Source organism: Fopius arisanus, unplaced genomic scaffold, assembly GCF_000806365.1.
Source record: "Fopius arisanus strain USDA-PBARC FA_bdor unplaced genomic scaffold, ASM80636v1 scaffold00055, whole genome shotgun sequence".
NCBI classification, from domain to species: Eukaryota; Metazoa; Arthropoda; class Insecta; order Hymenoptera; family Braconidae; genus Fopius; species Fopius arisanus.
In genome coordinates, this window is record NW_011887794.1 from 566,525 (window position 1) to 587,266 (window position 20,742).

Here is a 20,742-nt window from a genome sequence, read left to right on the forward strand (position 1 = left end):
TTCCTCTACTGGATTTTTTTTTTCTTTTCCCCTTTTCTCTCCTTTTTTTTTTCACTTCTTTCAACTGAACTGACTAGTGAAAGTTTTTTCGACGGAAAAAAAGGAGAGGAATATTAATCCTTCGTGCAGAATGGGAGAAAAAGTGGGCAGTACGTGGAGTGAAAAAGTCATTTCTTATCTCGTCCTTTGTGCTTTGGGACAATGGGGAAATATTAGTTTTTAGTTTTTCGGGGGTCTCGGTGAAAGGAGAGGAAAGAATTAGTTGTTTGCTTATTTTTTTTTTTCCGAGTTTTCAGGTGCTCTTGTTGCAGAGAAAAGTTTGTTTGATTTTTTTTCTCTTTCGCTGGCGGTCGCTCCGGGGAAAATAAAAACAAACAGTTGCGTATTTACTCAGATAATAATCTTCGTGCCCTAATTTTTTTTTTTCACTAAAGAATGGGAGTTTAAAGAGGATGGAGAAATTCCTGGGGGCGGTTTTCGTGGAATAACATGGGGAAATTAATTTTTTTTTTTGGATGATGTGTTTTCAGAGAATACCTCCCTGAGGACTTTCGGCTGTGCCACTTGCGGAAAATGAAAATAAAAATTATTTAAGGGGTAATAACCCAATTTTTGCCCGGTGTGAAGAGTTAAAGGATGCGGGAAACGTGACTGGGGAGACTGATTTTCCGCGAAATTTTTGTCGCAATTCTCTTCCCGGGGGAAAAAGAGGAAAAAAATTTCATTGCAATAGTGCATGGAGATTTATTGCGGTGGAGAGAAAAAATTAGGAATTGAGAGCTGAGGGGATTGGAGATGCCAGTGGTCCCATTAAAAAGAAAATCTCTCCCCGAAAAATCGTTTAGCTCTAGTAATTTTCCCAACAACTAAGAATTTTACCAACTTTTTCTAACATTTACTAACAGCTGAATATAATTTCTTAATATCTGTTTATTTTCAAAATAAAATAAATATTATTATTGCCAGAATAAATGATGTACCTGAAGAGAAATGTCATCGAGCAATTTTCATGAACTCTTTATTCTTTCCTATAAATAAATGCTCGAATGACGTCTGAATTAATTAATAAAATGTAAAAAAAAAAATCTTGATTCGATTCGACCCGTTTCGTATCTCCACGTAATCCAGCTAAACACCTGGAAAAAAATCCACACCACCCCCTGCACTTATCGAGCATTAACCCTATCCCATCGCCAATCCATACCGGCAAAAAATACATTTCCCATCCATTTTCCCTCAAGCCTTTTCCCCCCGCGTGTATCACTGACGTGTACATAACTATGCAACACGCGAGTGAGGAATAATTTGCGTGGCATGTAAAGACATGTGTACACTTTACATAAGGCATAAAGGGCCTATATATAAAACACATCAATGCAGACGAGAGAGAGGACCTCAAAACATCATCCCAATGGGCCTCCCTCTTATATCCGCCCGGTGAAATGTAACTGCGAGCTATTTTTATGGAGAGAATCTTTTCATCGTTTCCCTCTTCATATAGAGGAAATACCCTCGACACGTTGAAATACTTAAAGTGTATTCCATGATACACGCGTTTAACGAAGAATGTTTGGCACTTTGATGTCAAACTTCACTCGCGCCCCAATAAAACTAGATTAAATACAAATGAAACAAGTTGTCGCGCCAAAAAATCATCGTAACGAATATTTTAAACGAAAAAAAAATAATCGAATCGATTCCCTTTTGATTTTGAGATACCGAAGAAAAATAAAATAATTCACATTCGAAGGTAAAAATTAAAAAATAATAATAAACGAGACGAGAGTTTGAATATACAAGAATATTTTATTCATCCAAAGTAACAAATATATAATTATCCAAATAAATGCATTGACTTGGCAGAATAAATGACAAAAAACGGCGAATCATTAAATTTCACATAGTTCATAACTAATAACATCATCAATAGGCACATAAAAATTCATAATTATCAGCTGTAAACGGATGGGGAATGGATAATGGTAATGTGACACGAAGTAGAAGGGATGAATTATTGAAAAGGATAATTTTGGCACAATTCACATAGTAAATTAATGAGATACAGTACATCCTCGTATTCGGGGTGAAAGTGTGAGTCATCTCGGGCTCCATCAGTCCTCGGGAATCGATAATTGTATATAATACTCTTAAACTTCGAATTATTTACATATATCTATGTCTTTTAAATATACCGTACGTATTACGTGAACGTGTATAGGAGATTCTTTTTATTTTTTTTTTCGTTTTCTCTAATAAAAATTACATCTAAAATTATATAATGTTTTACTCCTCTACTACAAGTTGTAATATCATGTACGTTATTGGTATCGTTGCCGTTTCTCAATATTTCCTTTAGGCTTAACGTTCTCTAAGTAAATTCGTTTGATTAATTTATGTACATTAACTCAGACAAGTGGAATGAGAAGATAAGAGTGGGAAAATTATCCACCCATTGTCCCCCGACTTTTCCAATATAATAGTGTTCACCTGAGGATGAGAAGTCATTTTGAATGCACTCTGAGATCTCTTCCTATTTTCAGATGATAGTTGTGAGTCGAAGTCATTCCACTCGGCTAGCTCCAAAGACACCCACAAATTTTCCAATTTAAACTCCACAAATTTTACCGTTCATTTTCTCAATTGCCTGATGAAGCAAAAAAAAAATAATTGCACCATACGGAACGTTGAAATTCCCTCACCACGATAATGTCACCAATTTTCCATTCTCATATCACTCAATTGTCCTGAAAATTATCTCCTCATTTCGCTCGACTGACGATTGCCAACAAAAAAAGGCCGATCCAATGCGATAATTAAGGCAGTGTTCATACATCATTCAAGTATATCCATAGGAACATAATGATTAATAGGCCGTACCAATCGGCAAACATCGTACAAAACACGCGTGAATTTATAATAATTCCATATCCCCGACATTCACTCCTGAATTATTGAAATACACGAAATGACGAAGAACAAATGACAATGACAAATAGAAAGAAAAAATGAGAGAATCACCGGTGAGAAGAACCAATAAATAATAAAAGTTTATAGCCAAGCGCCGAGTTGAGCTTCGAGAATAGTTGCGGCATCGGTTCTCCCCATAACTCTCAAATGATTAACAAGATCGTTGACGGCACTGGGCTCGCGATGCCTAGCCTCCCACAAATCGAGTATATGCTCAGTGGGACTAGCTTTAGTGGCAAAATAATTGATATACCTGTCGACCCTCAACCGTTGTGCCAGCATTCGCCAATCGTTACCAATATTGTTCGGTGGATCCAAACACTGGCACAACTGCTTCCTCAACGACTTAGTAAACCGAAATGGCCCATGATAGCTACCCTCGGATGATACGATATTGCTATTGTGACTACTGGAGCTGCTAGACGTGCTACTGCTTACGACAGTCACCTCCCGAATTGGACGTGTCACACTGCCCGATAATATCCGTTGTTTAGGTACATCATAAATTATTCTAAATACCTGCCTACCAGCGTCACTGGTGCATCCCTGGTAAACTTGAAGTTTATACGACTTGCTCGTGTCGTCAATATCATCGTCGAGTAAAAATTCCACATAGCTGCTCCTTGATCTCCATATATCATAAAAATCAATGCTCTGTCTCTCAGTTGGTGATTTATTCTCCCACTCGTTTCCCACTTGCTCAAGACTAACCCACAATGCCTCACCATTGTCCTGAAATACTATACTCCGTGGTTTATCGAGAATATACCCCCATTCTTGTGATTCACGATCATTAATCACCTTCAATGATGCCTTTGTATCCTCGGTAATGTACACCCTAATCTGCCTCGACTGACTTGCCAACAGTACAATTTTTAATCTTTTAGCTGCCACCACGTGATCATCGATACTGCACCCAGCTAAAACATAACTCTGTAGCTGCTCGGTGACAATGAATGCCTCGGTGTGATCAATCTGAGTGAATAATGGGGTATTTATTGTTTCGTTGCCGAGGGTGAGGAGTTTGCGCCAAGTGCTTAATGACTCCTTCGTGTCATTCTCCTCGGTTACCTCATTCTGACTATCGAGACACCAGATTGACAGCTCCCAGGTTGACGATGGCTGAAGTACAGCGCAGTGTTCAAACTGCAGAATCACTGGTTTACTGAATGTTATGGAGGATGGACCGCAGCATATCACAGCTGACAGCTGAGTCGTGCCCTCTGGAAATTTTGGCTTAACGTCTTCCAGGACTGATACGTAGAGGTGTGATTTAGTCTGTGACTTGGGTATCGCACCCTCGGGAATTGAGAGCGATACACCACACTCTGGCAGTACAAGGAGTGCACCTCGTATGTTGACAGCTGCCCTAGCAATGCAACTTGATTGCTCTACATTGGCCAATTTAACTCGCTCAGAGGCAACGTTGTAGGTCGTTGTGGAATCCGACGAGGGATACGATGAGCTCACTATACTTGTGATGCTATTTTCACTGCCAGAATATATTTGCTTGTCACCGCAGGATTGATGGGACGAATGCGTCAGGGATGACTGAGTGAAGCCGATTGAAACATGATGGGGCACGTCGTAGTGGTGCTCCGAGAGGGAACGAGATAATGAGAGTTTTGGGTCGAACGGGTACTCGTAGGTCGAGGCCGCCTGTACCGCTGTGCCGGCTGTTAGGTCCGGTTGCAGGCATGGCTTTTTATCGTATTTCGTTGATTGGAATTCCTCACTCTGAGTCATCGAGTACAGCCTGTGATCCTGATTTTTTCTCCTTACAAGCCTGATCAAAAGCAATGCAAGCCCAATGCCAAAAATACACGCAAGAACAAGTCCCATGTAGAAAGTCATATCCATCTGTCTATCGACCGCAATTTTACCCTTTTCCGCTGCCGTCGCAGCATTACTATTCGTAGTAGAGCCCACCATGGCAGTGTGGTTTGTTGTGAGCTGTATGCCACCCATTGTTCCATTGTTACCTAGAGCATTCAATCGCACATATATTTTTTTTTTTTCTCAACTTCAAACATATGGATCTGTATAACAATATTTCATCACGACTGTGAGATTCTATTACCGTTTTCACATAGTCCGCCTGTGCAATTGCCAACTATAGTGTCTTTTCCTGGACAGTGTCTACCACCGTAGGCTGGCGCCGGCTCGTCACAGGTTCGTGTCTTTGTGTGAGAGCAGTCTTTACCGCAAATTGACCAGGTCGACCACTTTGACCATCCCCCGTCCACCGCTGTAGATCGTTTTCACGGGAAAATTGATATGAGAGATCGATTTATAAGTGGGTTTTTAGTGGTGTTGAGGAGGGCGGGGTGACAGCGATTTTATCGTATTTTTTTTTTTATTATACCTGAACACGAGGTGTCACAATCCATTTTCTGAATAGCTGGACCCAGGCACGGCTGGCCGTCGTTCATTGGTGCGGGATTGGTACAGGTTCTTGTGCGTTTTTGACCCCCTTTGGAGCACCGTGAATGACATTCTGTCCACGAAGACCACTGGGACCAGCCCCCATTAACTGAACATAAGGATAAATTCAAAAGTAAATGACTACTATAAATAACACGGAGGAATCAGCACCTCTTGAGTTCCTTTTTCCTTGGTTTCTTTTTTTCTATTAAAAGAACCGAGTTATCTACTGCATGACAAATGAGACGTAAATGATAAATGCCGGAGTGTGAAGCTGACTGAATTACCGATTTTCAAGGAGGGGGCACTTTGGGATTCTTTTGGACCATTAGTCCCGGAGATAAGGATGAGCAGCTATTTTCGATGGAGATGATAGTTTTTGGGATCGCTTGGATATGCTTCGATGCAGAGTGGTTTAATTATAGGGGTTTGCATTGGAATTTACGTTTGTTTCGATGTTTCTTGTGTTTTAGAGGAAATGAGGAGGCGGGTCTTTAAACTCGATTTTTCGACGAGAAATACTGGTTTCAGGGGAGTATGTCAGATGATATTTTTTGTTGGAAAACTTGTGAGTTCCAGATGGTCCCCAGGAGTTTTCTCTCTAAACCTCATAGTTTTCGAGTTACAAAAGAGAATTCGCGGACTTTTTCCCTCGAACAAAAAAAAAAGACGAATTCTGTTTTGTGAGGGTGAAACTTCGGTGTCCATTTCCCCCGTGAAATTTTGAGTTGAGAAAAAAATCGAAAGGACATTTTTTCTCAGACATTTAACGAGCTACAAATTTCTCCCGGGGACTTTTATAGTAAATCCTCGAGTTTCCGGGTTACATCGATCTTTTGACATTATCCCATAAATCAGCTCGTCACGACTTTAATTCAATACACAAAGAGAGAAATCAATTTGCTGGACCCCAAGGGGGAAAAAATAATTCCTCTTTATTAATCTAACCAAGTAAATGAATTCAACCAACCATAAACGGTAATAGCGGCGGGAGCACTGAGTCGTTTGACGGCAATATTCTCCGCCACACACGTATAATTAGCTTGATGAATAAGCTTAGCCTGTCCAATCATCAAGTGTCCCTCGCTCGATATTAAAATACTATTTCCAAGCTCACTCTTATCATCACCCCCATTGATAACAACCCCATTCCTGAGCCAGTAAACCCGGGGTGTTGGTACACCAGGGGGTGGTAAACACCGTAATTCCGTGCTCTGTCCGTCCTCCACAGAGACCGAATACGGCGGTGATTCGAATTGCTTCTTGATATCTACAAAAAACATGAAGGAAAAAAAAAAAATAGGTTCATTCGCTCCAATTGTCATCGCAATTACGTCAAAAATTAATGAATTACGTCGAACGTGGGTACACACAGGCTACATCAATGATCGCTGGCTGACTAGTGATGGAACCAGTTCCCGACCATGCGATGCACTCGCATCTGTACTTGCTGTTGCCGAAGTACTCCTCGACGCTGTCCCTCGTTATGTTGACCTCGGCGTCAACGATTCTCGTGCCGGTGTGAGGATCAACGAAGTCAGTCTGATAAGAATCCTCCATTCTCTGCCCATTGCAACGAAAATAAAGTTGTAGTGCATGCGCCGCTTTGCACCTCAATGCTGCCGGTTTGTTTTTAATAACAAAACTATCGAGTGGCTCCATGAGAAAAACAGGAAGATGCCGACCACCGCTTATCAATTCAGCATCACCACCAGAACCATTGCCCACCCTCGGCGGTGTGTCCTCCTCCTCTCCCAGGAGATAACTATCATCGTCGTTATCATTGTGATCATCCTCACTGGAATTGTCATCCTCATCCAACTCCTTAACATTTGAGCGCAACATCTCGGCTATATTCTTATTGCCGATGTCATTGTCGAAGGCTAATATGTCTAGTACAAGTCCTATTAAAAATATCAATAGTAGTTTTGATAGATTTCTCATCTCGCCTCAATTTTCATCATTCATTCTCAGGGCCACTCTTACTCTTTCGTTGTATATTTCATGGGAACACAGCACTCGTCTTTGTTATGATTCAATTTTTTAAATATCAATCTATATACACGGTTCAGGCATTATTGGAGTCCTTCCAAGTCCCACAGGATCACCAGTACACTTGTTTTATTTAATTATTATTATTATTTTTTTTATTTTTCAAGGGGATGTCGTTGGTCGGGAATTTTAACAGCGCACGTATCACATTTTTAGTCCTCGCAGGATTGAAAACAGAAACAAAATGAAATAAAAATAAAAAAGAAAACCGAGAGATGAGAGAGCGGAGGAGAGTGAGAACATAAACGAACGACTGATGGCGGCTAACTGACTCGGGGGCTTTGGGCACTCTCTCAAGTACTCAGAGACCAGCATCGGCGCCCTGGTGCTCCCACATAGTGGGGAGAGAAAGAGACGGTTATATACTATATATGTGTACCGGGGAAATGTGATGGGGATGGGGTTTCGCTCGTTCATCGTCGGTTGGCTCTCGGGCATGTGCCTACGAGGTACCCATTTTGTATCTGTGTGAGACCAGTGAAATTTCCACGTGTGTTGGGGGGACGAAAATTCATGCTGCGCTGGACAGTGGAGGGGAAGACATCAAGGGACAGAGGGCCGTAGCTCCCCACCATTCCTCCTCCCTTATTTTACCGTGGGAGACTTCGTGTGGGATCAAGTACACATGATAATGCATTTATTTTTTTTCGGAAATGAGGATTGAACAATTGGGACAGGATTTTATTGTCTTCACGCGATCCGGAAAATAGCATCGGTCAACATTCCGGAGACTCTGTCTGTCAACAGCCTATTTTGGCAACTTATGGACGAACGTGCTGGATTATACAGCGGTATAATCGAGGGCCTCCGTGTCTCTTCCAACTGAGTTAGTCAGCAATTATAATATCATCATTTTTCTTTTTAGGCATGTCCTGCGTCCTGGGCAGACGATTTTCAACAAAATTCTGCCAGGACACCCGCAATTTCTCGAGATATTGTAACGTCTGCTGTGAATTGGCCGACCAGGGTATGTGCATTTTTTTTTTTTTGCTTAAATCGCTTTCGAAAAATTTACTGTGACAGCAATTTGAAAAAAAATATGTTTATTCTTGTTTATGAATTCAGGGAAGACTGAGGAATTGATAGGACCGTTTTATTGCACCGACTTGGGAAAACAGGCACTTCGGTGAAAAATTGTGTAAACATTATTTGTCGACAGGCTTTTCTGACACGTCTTTCGTATACAAAAAATTCTCAGTGGTATAATGAAGAGCGGAATGAAGAGTCTTATGTTCTGCCGACTGAGCTAGTGAAGAATTATAATGCCGTCATTCATTTGATGTATTTCCTGTGGGACACGTATGCGTGATAATGCGGATATTTTTTGAGGGAGAGGATTCGGAGAGGATTTAATTGCGCGGGTTTGAATGGGATGGTAAATATTAGAAGTTGGGCTGAGGTAATGGAGATGTTGAAATGCTTACGGTTGGGAAAATTCTTTTGACTGGCAAAGACAGGGGCATACCATTCATCAAGTTCTTATTTATTATTAATTCATGTTATTGAATGGCGGATCGGGTTACAGGGGGATGGACTGGAGTGATGAGGGATGTGAGGGTATATTGATATCCACGACTCGATTGGTGCTGAAAGACCGTGAGACTTCTCCGCGATTTTGACACTCGTCAACGTTTTTTTTTTTCGAGGCCAGACACCGCTGTCTGTTGACAATTCCTCTTGGAGTTGCTTGTCAATCAGCTCATCCATTAATTTTCCTACTTATAGGTAATTAAATAAAAAAATATCTCCTCATCAAACTGAATAAATTATAAGTTGTTATAAATAATTCTTTTTTTTTTACTGTAAATTTTTTTTAAGCGATTGCGGATAATACCAAATAATTATTCCCGACTCTCAAACAAAAACAAAATATCCACAAACGAATCTCTCCGTTTATTGCAAAATTCAGAGAGTCGTCGAACCCTCTAACGAGAGGTTTCAACTTCACATCAGAGGAATATTAATTAGTCGCAGCAGTCGCACGTGTGAGAGTAGCTGAATCCGAGAGAGAGTGGAACTCCATCGACTTCGTGAAGAAAAAAAAAAACGTGACAAAAAGTCATAACAAAGGGATTAGGGTGGGACATGAGGTTTATTATTTCTGGATAATGTCAAGAGGTACTGGTGCTGTGGATCTAGGGGGCTTTATTAAATCACAATTATGGTACACTGCTTGTGCAGTTAATCGCACCAAGAATAATGGTTTTAGTAATCAAGGAGGAAACATCGAGTTAAGTAGATCAATTGGGTAAGCGATAAATCTGTTTGCCATGGCTCTTTTGTTTATTCTCGTTCGATGATTCATCGTTAGATTTTTGCGTTGCATTCAGATACTTGGAGCGGACGGTCAGTTACAAGTTGCTCTCGATATTGATGAGCGATAGTGAGGGGATGGAAATCCAGAGGAAGACTGAATTATTTAGGAGGATTCTCCTATTTATTGATAATCAAGTGGAGGAGACTGTCCAACAGGTTTGATATTTTTTGGGTATTTATGGAGGAGAAATATGGGGTTAGGAACACGCGTGAGTTGTTTGATTGTTGAATTTACAATGCTCAATAATGTTTCCCTCCAACCAGGAACTCCTATCTCTATTTGCTGCAGTAATCTCAGCGGGTCAGGACCCACCTCCACCCCCGCAGCTTTCCCCAACCAGTTTGCAATTCCTAGAACAAAATCTCTGGCGCAATCCAGCTCTCGTCCAATGGACAATCGATCAGCTGTTGTGCTTGTGGTCACCGGTGTTTTCGCTGACAGACTCGTCACTCCAGGACATCGTCCAGGGTGTCCTAAAAGACATCCTGAAACCCGCCTCAATTCACTCATCAACCGAGGCTCAGCGTTGCTCCCACGCAGTGAAAAACACGAGTTTCGTGGAGGAGGGACACCTGGGGGTGCTGCTCTGCTTGCTCTCGAAGGTGGACCTGACAGAATCGAAAGAGAGAGATCTGCTCCAGTGGCAGAATCCAACACTCCTCAAGGCGTGTACCTTCGAGGACGTCGAGCTGTCCTTATACTCCAGGAAGGACCACAAGTATTACAAAACTTGGCACAAGTTCCTCGACGATATTCTCGCCAGAAGAAAATTCCCAGATACTCTGGATCACGCCTTGAAGATCACGTACGCCATTTTCAATCTGAGGGACTCCCATCCCTGTCCAGACGAGCTCCTCCTCAGAACGATAAAGACTAGAAATCACTGGCTGTCAGATCTTCTGAATATCTTCCACATCCTCTCCCTTCACGACCGCTTCGACCTCATCTCTAAGACCCTCAACTCCTCATTCCCCAGCTTCTGGGTGCTGATCCTTCTGAAGACTCTCACAGAGGCCTCAGAGGTCTCCCCTGAAGGCCTCAGGAATCTCCTCTCGAAGTCTGATCTGAATTTCCTGGAAATCGAGATGTTCCATCGACTGGAGAAGACACTGCACGATCAGGTGGAAGTGCTGGATTGGATCTCCAGAAATTCGACATCCTCGAAACCCTCTCCCAGGGGTATCCTGTGCCACCTCCAAACGTCCTCGACGCTCTCGGTCCTCAAGTCGTGGGTCGATATTCACGAGACAAATGAAGACGTCAGTCATCTCCTGACAGACTGCGACGACTCCAAGACCACCATGAGGGCTTACCTCGTCATGCTAACCCTTGTAAAAGCGATTTTCCTCTGCGGGAGTTACAACCAGGAATTTGAGAAAGTCTCCGAGTGCTTCAGCCAGATGGAGGAATTCCTGAATGGGCTCTACCCCCTGGATGTCAGGCTCGAGACCATTGAGAATATTTTCTCCATGATGTTCATGAGGCACGAGGATTTCTCTGCAGATGTCTCAGACGTCGGCGACGACGAGGACGATAAAAAGTCGTGGGAGAAAGCCAAGACTGGATTCATCTGTAACAAATATGCGATTAGAGAGACCATTCATTATCTTAACAGATGTCTCTTCGTTGCCAATGATTTATCGAGGGGTCACCAAGAGCTTGAAGACAAGGTATCAGCGATGAAGAAGTATCTGACGGAGGCCGTATGGCGACTCGAACTGCTGACGAGCTCGGAGTTTCTCAAAAAACAGGGATTACCAGATTGTGGGGAACAGGCTGTCACGGATGTGGGGGGCAGGCTCATTAATCAGGGATGTCGGGAGAATTTTTATCGGGCCAATGAGAGCTCGGATGAGGCTGACACTAGGAGCGATTTCGATGGCAGCTCCGAGAGCGGATCGATGGGAAATAATGGGTTTAATCACGGTAGGAGGAGGAGGCGGCGGCCCAGGGGGAGTCTCCCGAGGAGGGGTGGTAAGGAGGGCAGTCTTAATTACATGCTGGCCACCACCGAGACTATCGTCGTCAGGTGTCTCTGGAAGAATGATTATAAGGAGGCGCAGAGGGTCATTGAGGTGAGTTTAAATTTTTCACTTAAATCAAATTTGGGACTGGGGATAGAAAAATTTTTAAATCTAAAAATTCAATTTGCAAACTTTCTCATCCCCAAAGAAAATTAGCAAATTCCCAAAAATCGTATTATTCAATTAACAAATTGTTGATTGAATTTATATTCTCACCGTAAACGATAATTTCATGAAGAACAAACGAGTCATAAATTCCTAATTGCACTCTCGAATTCCTCGTACGCCTCGAGCTCGAAAGCACTGGGATCGTACGTGTACGGTTCCCCACGTGCCTGTCTGAGAATCCCCGGTGGATTTTTGGCAAAATACATTTTTGCAATTTGAATTCTCTCGAGGGGAAAGCAAAAGCTGCAGCGACAGCAGCAGCAGCACCAGCCCTTCTGGCACCATGCAGGAACGGCAACGCACAAATAAATAAAACACCAAACCCTGAGGACCATCCAACTCCTGGTGATAACCCTTTTAACGTCCGTCTGATTTTTCGCATGTTGATAGTCAAACACGAGACACTCGATGGCTTTAGCCCCGATCTGTGTGAGTTCTTCTCGCGTACAATTCTTCGGCATCTTTAACTCCACAATTTTCTTGAGGGCCTCCTCCGGGGTGTCTTCGGGCTCCCCTCTGTCCGTGAAATTGTAGGTGAGATTTTGCGCTCTCATGTCATCGATATGTTGATAGTACTCTGCCTTGAATTTCTCGTAGTCGTAGCTTTCCTCCTCGTCTCCTGGGGGTGGGGTCGTTACCTCCAGATCAATATTTGGGTGATTTGTGGATTGGGTTGGGGGTTCAAAGCCGATTGAAGTGCTCTTGAGGTCTAAATAGTCCTCTGCACCAGAGCTTGATGAGGAAACTGGCCTCGTACTCACAATAGAGTGATCACGGGGTCTCATTGTTTCGAGGAGGTCCTCCTGCTTCACCGTCGCCGAAAAGTCATCCTCGTCCGCTCGTTTGCGTCGCTAATGACAGAATGGATGTTTATAGATCGGGAGAAATCCCCATCGGACAATGGGATGTCAAACAATTAGAGATATCGAGAGGGAAAATTCAGAACGACAGATAAGAATTTACCCAGAAATAAAAAATTACCCTCGCCAGTCTGATAAATTCATGTTGATACCCCGACGTGAACGGCTCAGGATCATCAAAAATATTGACTTCCTTGATCCTCTCCAGGACAGTTGGATCAATGATATCAACATCCTGAGGATATTTTCTCGTCTCTGCAGCTCGGCGATTGTATTCCGCCACATGGGAGTGCAGGGCTTGAAATTTTCGATTATCCTCCTCCAGGGGTTCGATCCCTCTCAGGTCCTCTGGTTTTATCATTTCATTCTCCACCTCCTCGTTGTAATTCTCGTCGTCTGCCACCTCGAAGGTCTCGTGATTCTTCAGGTCCACCTGATCAAAACACACGTGTGACATTTACGGTTTATCATTTGCCAGAATTATTTACAATTCACGGTCTCGCAACTCTAAATTCTGGGAGCCAGAGGGATTCAGAGAAATCCATGAAGCAAATGCCGAGAAGGAGAGCCTCAATTCTCCTCATATTTTCTAGACTCTGGGGATGGAGAGCAGCTCCTTGGCAGCGGAAATAATGTTCTCGCAGGCGATCAGGGGATTCAGGGAAGATATTAAGAGACAAAAGACTGTCGAGACTGAAGAGGACTTTCCGGCGCGCTCTAAACATTCCACAATTAATGTAAGTGCGAATAGGTGTTATATTTTTCGTAAGACTTTGAGTGAATTACAGAGACCATGGAATTCCCTCTAGATAATTCGCCAGGCCGTGAAGGAGGGTCTCCAGTCCTCTCGAAAGACCAGTCAACTCGAGACATTCCTCGCGTCACAAGAGCCTCGAATTTCTCTCCTGTGCCCTCCCCTCACCTCCCCAAAACACCTGATGACCCTGACCTCGCTGGATCTCACCCTGACCTCATGCCACGATCCCCTGACCTCGGAGAACCTCTCGGAGGTCACGATGAAGCACTTCGAATCCTCCGAGAGATTCCAGAATTCCCGGTACTTTGACCTCTTCCAAACGCTTCATCATCTCCTGCAGTCGCGACCTGAGGCTTCAGTCATTAAAATCATCACCGACGCGAGGTGCCCGCTGTCCCTCAAGGATTCGAAAAAGCGTTTCAGGTACTGGTCAGATCTGGAGGGGCACCTGAAACCTCTGGAGGGTCAGACAGAATTCCTGGACCGAGTAAATAATCAAGAGCTTCGAGGCACGTTCTCCAATCTTCTGTCTCTCTGCAACAATGGCGATCCCTACCTCCACAATATCGACGCCCACCTGGAGATCCTCTCGAGTATTTCTCCTCAAACTGGGGCTCCCCAGCTCGCCAGTCCCTCTCTCCTGAAGAACTCCCTCGATTTCTACATCGGCTATCAAATATTCGATCTGAATACCAATCTCCAGGTGCTCGAAAAAATCGCCAACGATCTCCAGGTTAATCTTGTGTACAGCATTCTCGTGAATTGCTGTCCCAAACTCCCACATCACGATCCTATAGACGAGACAACACCCTCGACCTCCAAAACCTGGGGAACAACGATTCTGAACAGCTTCGAGGATCCCTCACTTCCTGAAACCACCGATCCAAATCTCTGTGTCATTCAAATCCTGTCAGAACTTCTGGATCTCATCAGGGAGCTGCACCCAGAGGCCCCTGTGCTCTCACCTGCTGTCCTGACGATTCTCTCCGGGAACCAAAAAGTGCAGAGGGTCCTCAGGAAGACGGAGAAGCTGTCGTCGGTGGATTTGAGTCACTTGTCCTTTGGAAATCACACGCTGTCGTTCTTCTTGAATCTCTGGAATCTCCTCTTCCTGCACGCATCCTTGAGTGTCTGGAGTCAGGATCCACCCGAGGGGGACCTGAGGCACGCAGTCACTTTGAGAACTATAGGATACCACGTCGGTGATCTGGGGCTCGTGACGATTTTCACATTGAGATCGAAATTGCTGGGGTCTTTGCCCTCGGACTTTGTCCCATCCTTCGAGTCACCCGTGGAGGAGTTGAACGAGCCAGCGTGGCAGGACCTGGACCTCCAGCAGGACCCCAGGAGCATCTTCGGAATGATAAATGAGTTCGATATATCTCCAGTGTTGAAGGTCTATCATCCAGACAGCATGAATGACGCCCTGAACTCAGCCATTGAGGAGTATGTGGGATTTCACGAGGAGCATTTTCTGCCTGGCGTCTTCAGGAAACTCGTTCCCTCGGCGTTTACCTTCAGCATCAGGCTGAATTACACAAGGTCCTTGGAGGGAACAAAAAATCAGGACTCAGGTGGTTCAGAGACTTGGCGGACACGCCTGGTATCACCAAACCTTCTGCATTACCTCGAAAATCACTGCTGGCTCCTCTGCTACCTGGTGGAACGCATCCACGAGATGTGGATCTCTTTATCGCCCTCGAACTTGGATAGGCGGACCGCAGTCCTGGAGAACCTCCTGAACTCGTCCTCGATCGAGAGACTAAAGGTCCTCTTTTCAGGGAATAAAGTGCTGGCTGGACTCCAGAATCACGTACCTGTGGGACAGCTGTGGCAGGTACTCGAGGGGTTTCTCATCAAGAAGGAGATGAAACGAGCGCTTGATCTTCTGGACAATCTTCCCGACGCCTTTATCTTGAAGAACGTCGAGATTCAGAAGCTGAAGGATGAAATTCTCGTCGAGATTATCGACGGTGAGGACCCGAACAGCCCTGCGATCCTCCAGAATTTGTACCAGATCCAGGACGAGCAGACGCTGGCTCAGGTGATACTCTCGGAGGTGAAGGTCTGGCCTGTGAGGACCTGCGAAGATGCTCTTCTCCATTTACTTCGTCACACCAGAAGGGATAGAATTCCACTCCACTGCAGGTCTGATCTCATCGAGATCCTCTGCAGGGTAATGGTTTTCGATAAAATGCTACCTTATTTCAAGGATCAAGTGGATAAGTCGGAGCTGAATTGGTACAACGTCGTCTACAGGACCGAGAAGACAGACCCAACGAAGATCGTCAAGTCTCTAATCGATGCACAGCAGTACGAGTTGTGCCTGGAGTGGTTGGAATACCAGACAGCTTCCTCAGATATTCAATCACTGGTCTCCCAGGATCTCTTCCTGGGTCTTCTGAACAGTGCCAGTAAGAACGACGAGTTCAAGCACGCAGGAAAGCTCCTGAGGGCTCTTCCCCTGGGACAGGCGGAAAAACTCTGCAAAGGAGTGATCGAGAAGGTCCAGTCCATGGAGGCCCTGAAATTTGTGGTGTCGTACCTCCTGAATAATTCAACCGACAGAGATAAGTATAAACGAGGAGCACTGGGTGTCGACCTCCTGTCGGTGCTCGATAAAAAAGATCGAGGGCACTACGTTCACCTCATCACCGAGCCCCTTCTCCTCCTGGAGCAGCTCCTGATGAACTGCAAATTCGATAATCTCAGGAGAATTCTGCAGACACAGATGAATAATTTGAAACTCTCTGGCTTCACCATCGAGAAGTTCGATAAAATCGTGAGATTTTATGCTGGAAAGTCCTTGGACCTGAGAGTGGCCACCCAGAGGGACCAGGAGACGAGAAAAGAGCTTCCAGGGCAGGCCCCTGATTTCGTGATGCCCCTGCATGCACCAACCCGAGAGGAGTGGATCCCAAATGATAAAGCGAGGGAGTGCAGCTGTTGCAGAAACGTTATTTTTTCGATGTTCAATAGACGTCATCACTGCAGAAGGTGTGGGAGAGTGGTCTGTGGTGCGTGCTCGAGCCAAAGGATGACTGTTACTGGATACGCCAGTTCGGTCAGGGTGAGGGTCTGCAATGACTGCAAGAAACAGACGTCACAACTGCAGACAGTCCCCTCCAACGCCAGCAGTGAAACCTTCGACTGTTGGAAGCTAACGACCGATCAGGGACACAACAATACCCTGAGGGAAGAATTCTGCTTCGAGTATGCACCAAATATCTCCCTGTGTCTCGCCATTCTGAATTTCCACTCTGATCACGAGGCATACGCCAATTTCCTCCAGGATCGTTGCGACGAGATGAAACAACTGCTCTATCCAGACACCAAAGGACAGATCAATCGAGAGATCGATCACGCTCTCATCCTGAAGATGATCAGGTCGTTGTTGATCGCTGCGAAGGTCAAGTGTGCGAAACTGGGGTTGAATACAGGATTGACACATTGCGATAGATTCCTGTCGCAGGTCGATCTCATCGACACTCTGATGCAGTCCGACTGTCTTGCACTGTTACCACGAGGCGACTTGAATGATCACGCGTTCCGGAGGCTCAGAGATATTCTCACCGAGAAGGAGCAGTGGGTCCTCGCCCTGAAGGTCAGTACAAAGACAGGATTAGACACCCAGGGGGTGTGGGCTGCCTGGGGAAAAGCCTGTCTCAAAGCGGGGTATTATGAGAGGGCCAGAGAGAAATTTGATTATTGTCTGGAGAAGGTGAGTCAGGACGATCTCGACGATTGGGTTCTGCTGCCTCATCCTTTACCCAAAACTGCCCGGGGTGATAAATCCGTGAAGAGCAGACCCACCAAGGATCCACCACTCGTCGGAGAAATTTTGTATATCCTCGAGAACTCAAATTCCAGTGAACAGTACTCCAAGTCTCAGATTTCTGGGAAGAACTCGACTGCCCAGGAGATTATGAACACCCTGGAGAATTTAAAAGGAATCTCCCATGGGCAATACAAGGTGGTGAAGGTGACCACCACCTCCAAGAGCATTCGTTACCAAGAAAGTTTGTATTATCTCCTCATGTATGGCAGCTGTAATTCAATACTTGAATTTTTTATTCGACACAATGAGCTCGACAAGTGTCTGGCGTACGCCCTCGAGAATGATGTGGACCCAGAGGTTTTCTTCAACGTGGCTATCATCGGATGTCTTAAAATTGGAAAACTCGGAAAGCTGTGTGACACCATGACGGCGAAGGATCCAACTCTCATGACCTGGAAGAAGTACCTGATTGCCACGTGTCTTTACCTGGAGCGGAAGCAGCTCATGAATACTCTCTATCAATTGCAATTATTCATGAGGGATTATGTGCGTGCAGCGATGACCTGCATCAAATTTTATGTGACTGATGCCTCGATGTACTCTGATCTCTGCACCAGGACGCATTACCTGGTGGAGGCCCAGAGGCACCTGGAGGCTGAACTCCAAGTGGAGAGCTTCGGGAGGAGAAGGAAGAGTGTGTCGTCGAGTGCCAGTGGTCAGGGGAGCTTGACCATGGAGATGGAGCCCAGTGAGATCGATAAACATGTCAATACCATCTCCAGGCAGATGGAGGTCGCCAAGTTCCTGGGGAATTGCGAGAGGGAGGGGAGAAATGTCAACGATTACTTGAGTAAACTCTCATACATGGAGTCTGAAGGACTCCAGCCAAGATCTGTTCCCACATTATTTGGTAATCAGAAGGAGAGGACTCATCTCGCTGTTTTGGCAATTCTGTGTGGGAGGGACGTCGAGGAGGGCTTTGGATTTGCATTCAGAATAATGCAGGATTATTACCTGTCACCGCAGAAGGTTTACTCCCTCGTTGGGCACATTCTGGCGTTGGACAAGAGAGTAGGCTCCATCGAGCAGTTGATAAAGTGCTGCAGGAGCTCAGGGGCACCGAATTCTCAGGTGATTTCTGACAGGGTCCTTGCACATTGTGTCAAACTACTGCTTGACAAGTTCAAGGCTGAGGCCTCTCCCAGTCCTAAAGATCAGATTGACAACCTGATCAGGATTATTAATGACGTGGAGATGAAGATTGACTCATATATTGAGAGCAAGCAGCTCAAGGCTGCCTATCTGTTGGCGGTTAAGCACTCGAGGGGTCAGGACATCAGGAAGATCCTCAGGGAGGCTGACAGGCTTGGCCAGACTGCCATCAAGTCCATCTGCAACAAGTGGCTTCAGCAGGCTAGGAAGTAAGTCGGTGGGCTAAGTCGTTATCCTTTTTCTTTTTAATTAATTTTACAGAACACCTTTTAGGAATAATTTGATCGTTTATTACGACAACTGCCAATTTTTCCTCGTCAAAATGATGCATTTTGATATTTCATTCGCACTAAGAGGCGGAAATGTAAACTGTGATATGTAAACACAACGTGATATGTTCGTATAAAATATATTATATATTTATGAGAATTAGATTTAATTATTCTCTTGTGTCTAGATTAGCCGACGAATTTGTAAAAATATAACGATGAAGCTGCACAGTCAGATACCCATAGCATACTCATAAAGAATGAATATAATACTAAAAATTTCTACGAGAACAAAATTTTCGATGCGTGTAATCGTCTGATAATAAATTATTTACACAATGGAATGTCATTGATGGAATGTTCAATTGAGTTCGATAATAAAGCAGACTAGCAGCTCTGGATACAAAAATAGAGAAAAATCATTTTCTCGGATTGGAGTTATTGAATTTCCCTACGATGAAAAAAAAAACTAGTCTAGTGTGGAGTTATTGTGGAGCCAGATCATGACTCCTCGGAGGTTTTGACAGGCGAGGGACAGTCTGGAAAGCCATTCTCTGGCTCATCCTCGTGATCGTGACCATCGATGAGCTTTCGCTCATATTTCTCAGCGAATTTTGGATCGATGTTCTTGATGGAGGTCAGGAGGGACTCCTTATCCTGCTGTGACCAATTCTGGCTCCACTCTTTGAATAATTTAACTCGACACTGGAAGAGGCTCGTCGGTCTTGATGGCTCGTCGTTGCAGTTCAGGGCCTCAATCGTGGGTACAAGACCGTTCACCAGGTCCCTGGGACCGCAGCAAGCGATCAGGACACTCATAAAATCACCTCTCTGCATCTCTGACCATTCCGTGAACCATTCCACCATGTAGCGGAGCTGAGCTTGATTCGACAGGGCAGTTGACATTTTTTCTGTGGAAGGTATTCATTTATTATTAAAAATTTCCCATTAAAAACTATTACTATTTATTATATGACATTAACCCACAGAATTTTCCCATAATTTTTATTTTATTTTAGGTTATGGCAATGTTAAACCCCTGGAATGAGTGATAAATGAATACTCACAAATTGTTGACAACAAGTACTTCACCCTCGGCTTAAAAATCGTGAATATTGCTATAACCAGCTGTTCTCACTTCATCTACGTCATTTATGACTTTATTACCCGAGCAATTACCACAACCAAGAGATCATAAAGTTTCTAAGTCTCGTCTAAGAATCACATAAAACAATTGTCCCCAGCAGATGCCACGGAATATTCCAAATACCCCAGAATGTTTTATTTCACATAAACGAATACAGTACAGAACATAAATGACTTTTATTAATCCATGAAACCGGTCCGCGTCTGCGTATTCTCGTTCTGGTGCTCAACTCCACCGTTCATTCTCCCAATCTACATTTTTTGGGGTTAAACCCTTCCAGGTCCTCATCATCATCATCCTCTTCTTCACTCTCAGCTTCATGACCTGAAAAATCCCCTCATTAGCATCATCTCGATTATTCATAAAACGAACATCAATCGCGCTCCATTTTTAGAGTTCCATCATGTCCACAGTACATTCACCTTTCCCAGATTCCACGAGAATCGTCAGGATGTCATTGACATTTTTCTGCATCTCTTTCAAGTCATTCGTCAAGGACTTGAGGTTCCTGGGTGCCTCTCCACTCGATTTTTCAAATAGGCACTCATTGTTCCTGGATATTCTGACGTGGATGCCTTGGACCATTATTTGGATTTTTATTTTTATTTTAACTAGCGCCGCCGCCTAGTAGTCCCCCTGTCAAAGGGACCAGTCGACGGGGTGCATTTTATTCTCTGCGCTATGAATGCTCTTTATTTTTTATTTGTTTAACTGGAATTTAATCGACTGTTGAACGTACGGAAGGGGGAAACCAGATTTGGTGAAAT

General features: G+C 44.3%; 4 protein-coding genes across 5 annotated transcripts in view; 2 read left to right on the forward strand and 2 right to left on the reverse strand.

Annotated features, from left to right (window-relative positions):
• Positions 1 to 1,818: 1,818 nt before the first annotated feature.
• On the reverse strand, positions 1,819 to 7,695 carry unc-5. Its single transcript, XM_011307595.1, has 5 exons — positions 6,765 to 7,695; positions 6,362 to 6,661; positions 5,333 to 5,500; positions 5,048 to 5,215; positions 1,819 to 4,949 (listed from the first exon to the last, which is right to left on the reverse strand). The coding sequence occupies exons 1-5, from the start codon at positions 7,333 to 7,335 to the stop codon at positions 3,049 to 3,051; spliced, it is 3,108 nt and encodes a 1,035-aa protein (XP_011305897.1). The 5' UTR covers positions 7,336 to 7,695; the 3' UTR covers positions 1,819 to 3,048.
• A 1,670-nt stretch (positions 7,696 to 9,365) lies between these two features.
• On the forward strand, positions 9,366 to 18,783 carry Sptz (Spastizin). Its single transcript, XM_011307596.1, has 5 exons — positions 9,366 to 9,691; positions 9,774 to 9,915; positions 10,024 to 11,835; positions 13,406 to 13,549; positions 13,622 to 18,783. The coding sequence occupies exons 1-5, from the start codon at positions 9,552 to 9,554 to the stop codon at positions 18,770 to 18,772; spliced, it is 7,389 nt and encodes a 2,462-aa protein (XP_011305898.1). The 5' UTR covers positions 9,366 to 9,551; the 3' UTR covers positions 18,773 to 18,783.
• Positions 18,784 to 18,826: 43 nt separating this feature from the next.
• On the reverse strand, positions 18,827 to 20,721 carry LOC105268233 (uncharacterized protein C14orf119). Of its 2 annotated transcripts, XM_011307597.1 has the most exons (3): positions 20,398 to 20,721; positions 19,896 to 20,299; positions 18,827 to 19,739 (listed from the first exon to the last, which is right to left on the reverse strand). In XM_011307597.1, exon 3 carries the CDS (start codon positions 19,732 to 19,734, stop codon positions 19,330 to 19,332), a length of 405 nt encoding a protein of 134 aa, XP_011305899.1. In that variant the 5' UTR covers positions 19,735 to 19,739; positions 19,896 to 20,299; positions 20,398 to 20,721; the 3' UTR covers positions 18,827 to 19,329. The 2 variants fall into 2 exon arrangements, with proteins under 2 accessions (XP_011305899.1, XP_011305900.1); XM_011307598.1 differs by lacking the exons at positions 19,896 to 20,299; positions 20,398 to 20,721 and adding an exon at positions 19,816 to 19,880.
• The window catches only part of Srp14 (signal recognition particle 14), a 2,543-nt gene continuing 2,457 nt past the window's right edge, over positions 20,657 to 20,742 (forward strand). The window contains exon 1 of the mRNA XM_011307739.1: positions 20,657 to 20,680. Within this exon, the coding sequence (XP_011306041.1) occupies positions 20,657 to 20,680 (24 nt within the window). The remainder of the gene's footprint in view (positions 20,681 to 20,742) is intronic.

What these genes read in the sequence shown, in the direction of transcription:
- unc-5 (XM_011307595.1), bottom strand. Translation starts at nt 7,335, where the DNA reads ATGAGAAATCTATCAAAACTACTATTGATATTTTTAATAGGACTTGTA. An exon ending in TTGTGACACCTCGTGTTCAG is followed by an intron (nt 5,216 to 5,332) that starts GTATAATAAAAA and finishes AACGATCTACAG; the next exon opens with CGGTGGACGGGGGATGGTCA. An exon ending in AGGCGGACTATGTGAAAACG is followed by an intron (nt 4,950 to 5,047) that starts GTAATAGAATCT and finishes TGAATGCTCTAG; the next exon opens with GTAACAATGGAACAATGGGT.
- LOC105268233 (XM_011307597.1), bottom strand. Translation starts at nt 19,734, where the DNA reads ATGTCAACTGCCCTGTCGAATCAAGCTCAGCTCCGCTACATGGTGGAA.
- Sptz (XM_011307596.1), top strand. Translation starts at nt 9,552, where the DNA reads ATGTCAAGAGGTACTGGTGCTGTGGATCTAGGGGGCTTTATTAAATCA. An exon ending in GAGTTAAGTAGATCAATTGG is followed by an intron (nt 9,692 to 9,773) that starts GTAAGCGATAAA and finishes CGTTGCATTCAG; the next exon opens with ATACTTGGAGCGGACGGTCA. An exon ending in AGGCGCAGAGGGTCATTGAG is followed by an intron (nt 11,836 to 13,405) that starts GTGAGTTTAAAT and finishes CATATTTTCTAG; the next exon opens with ACTCTGGGGATGGAGAGCAG.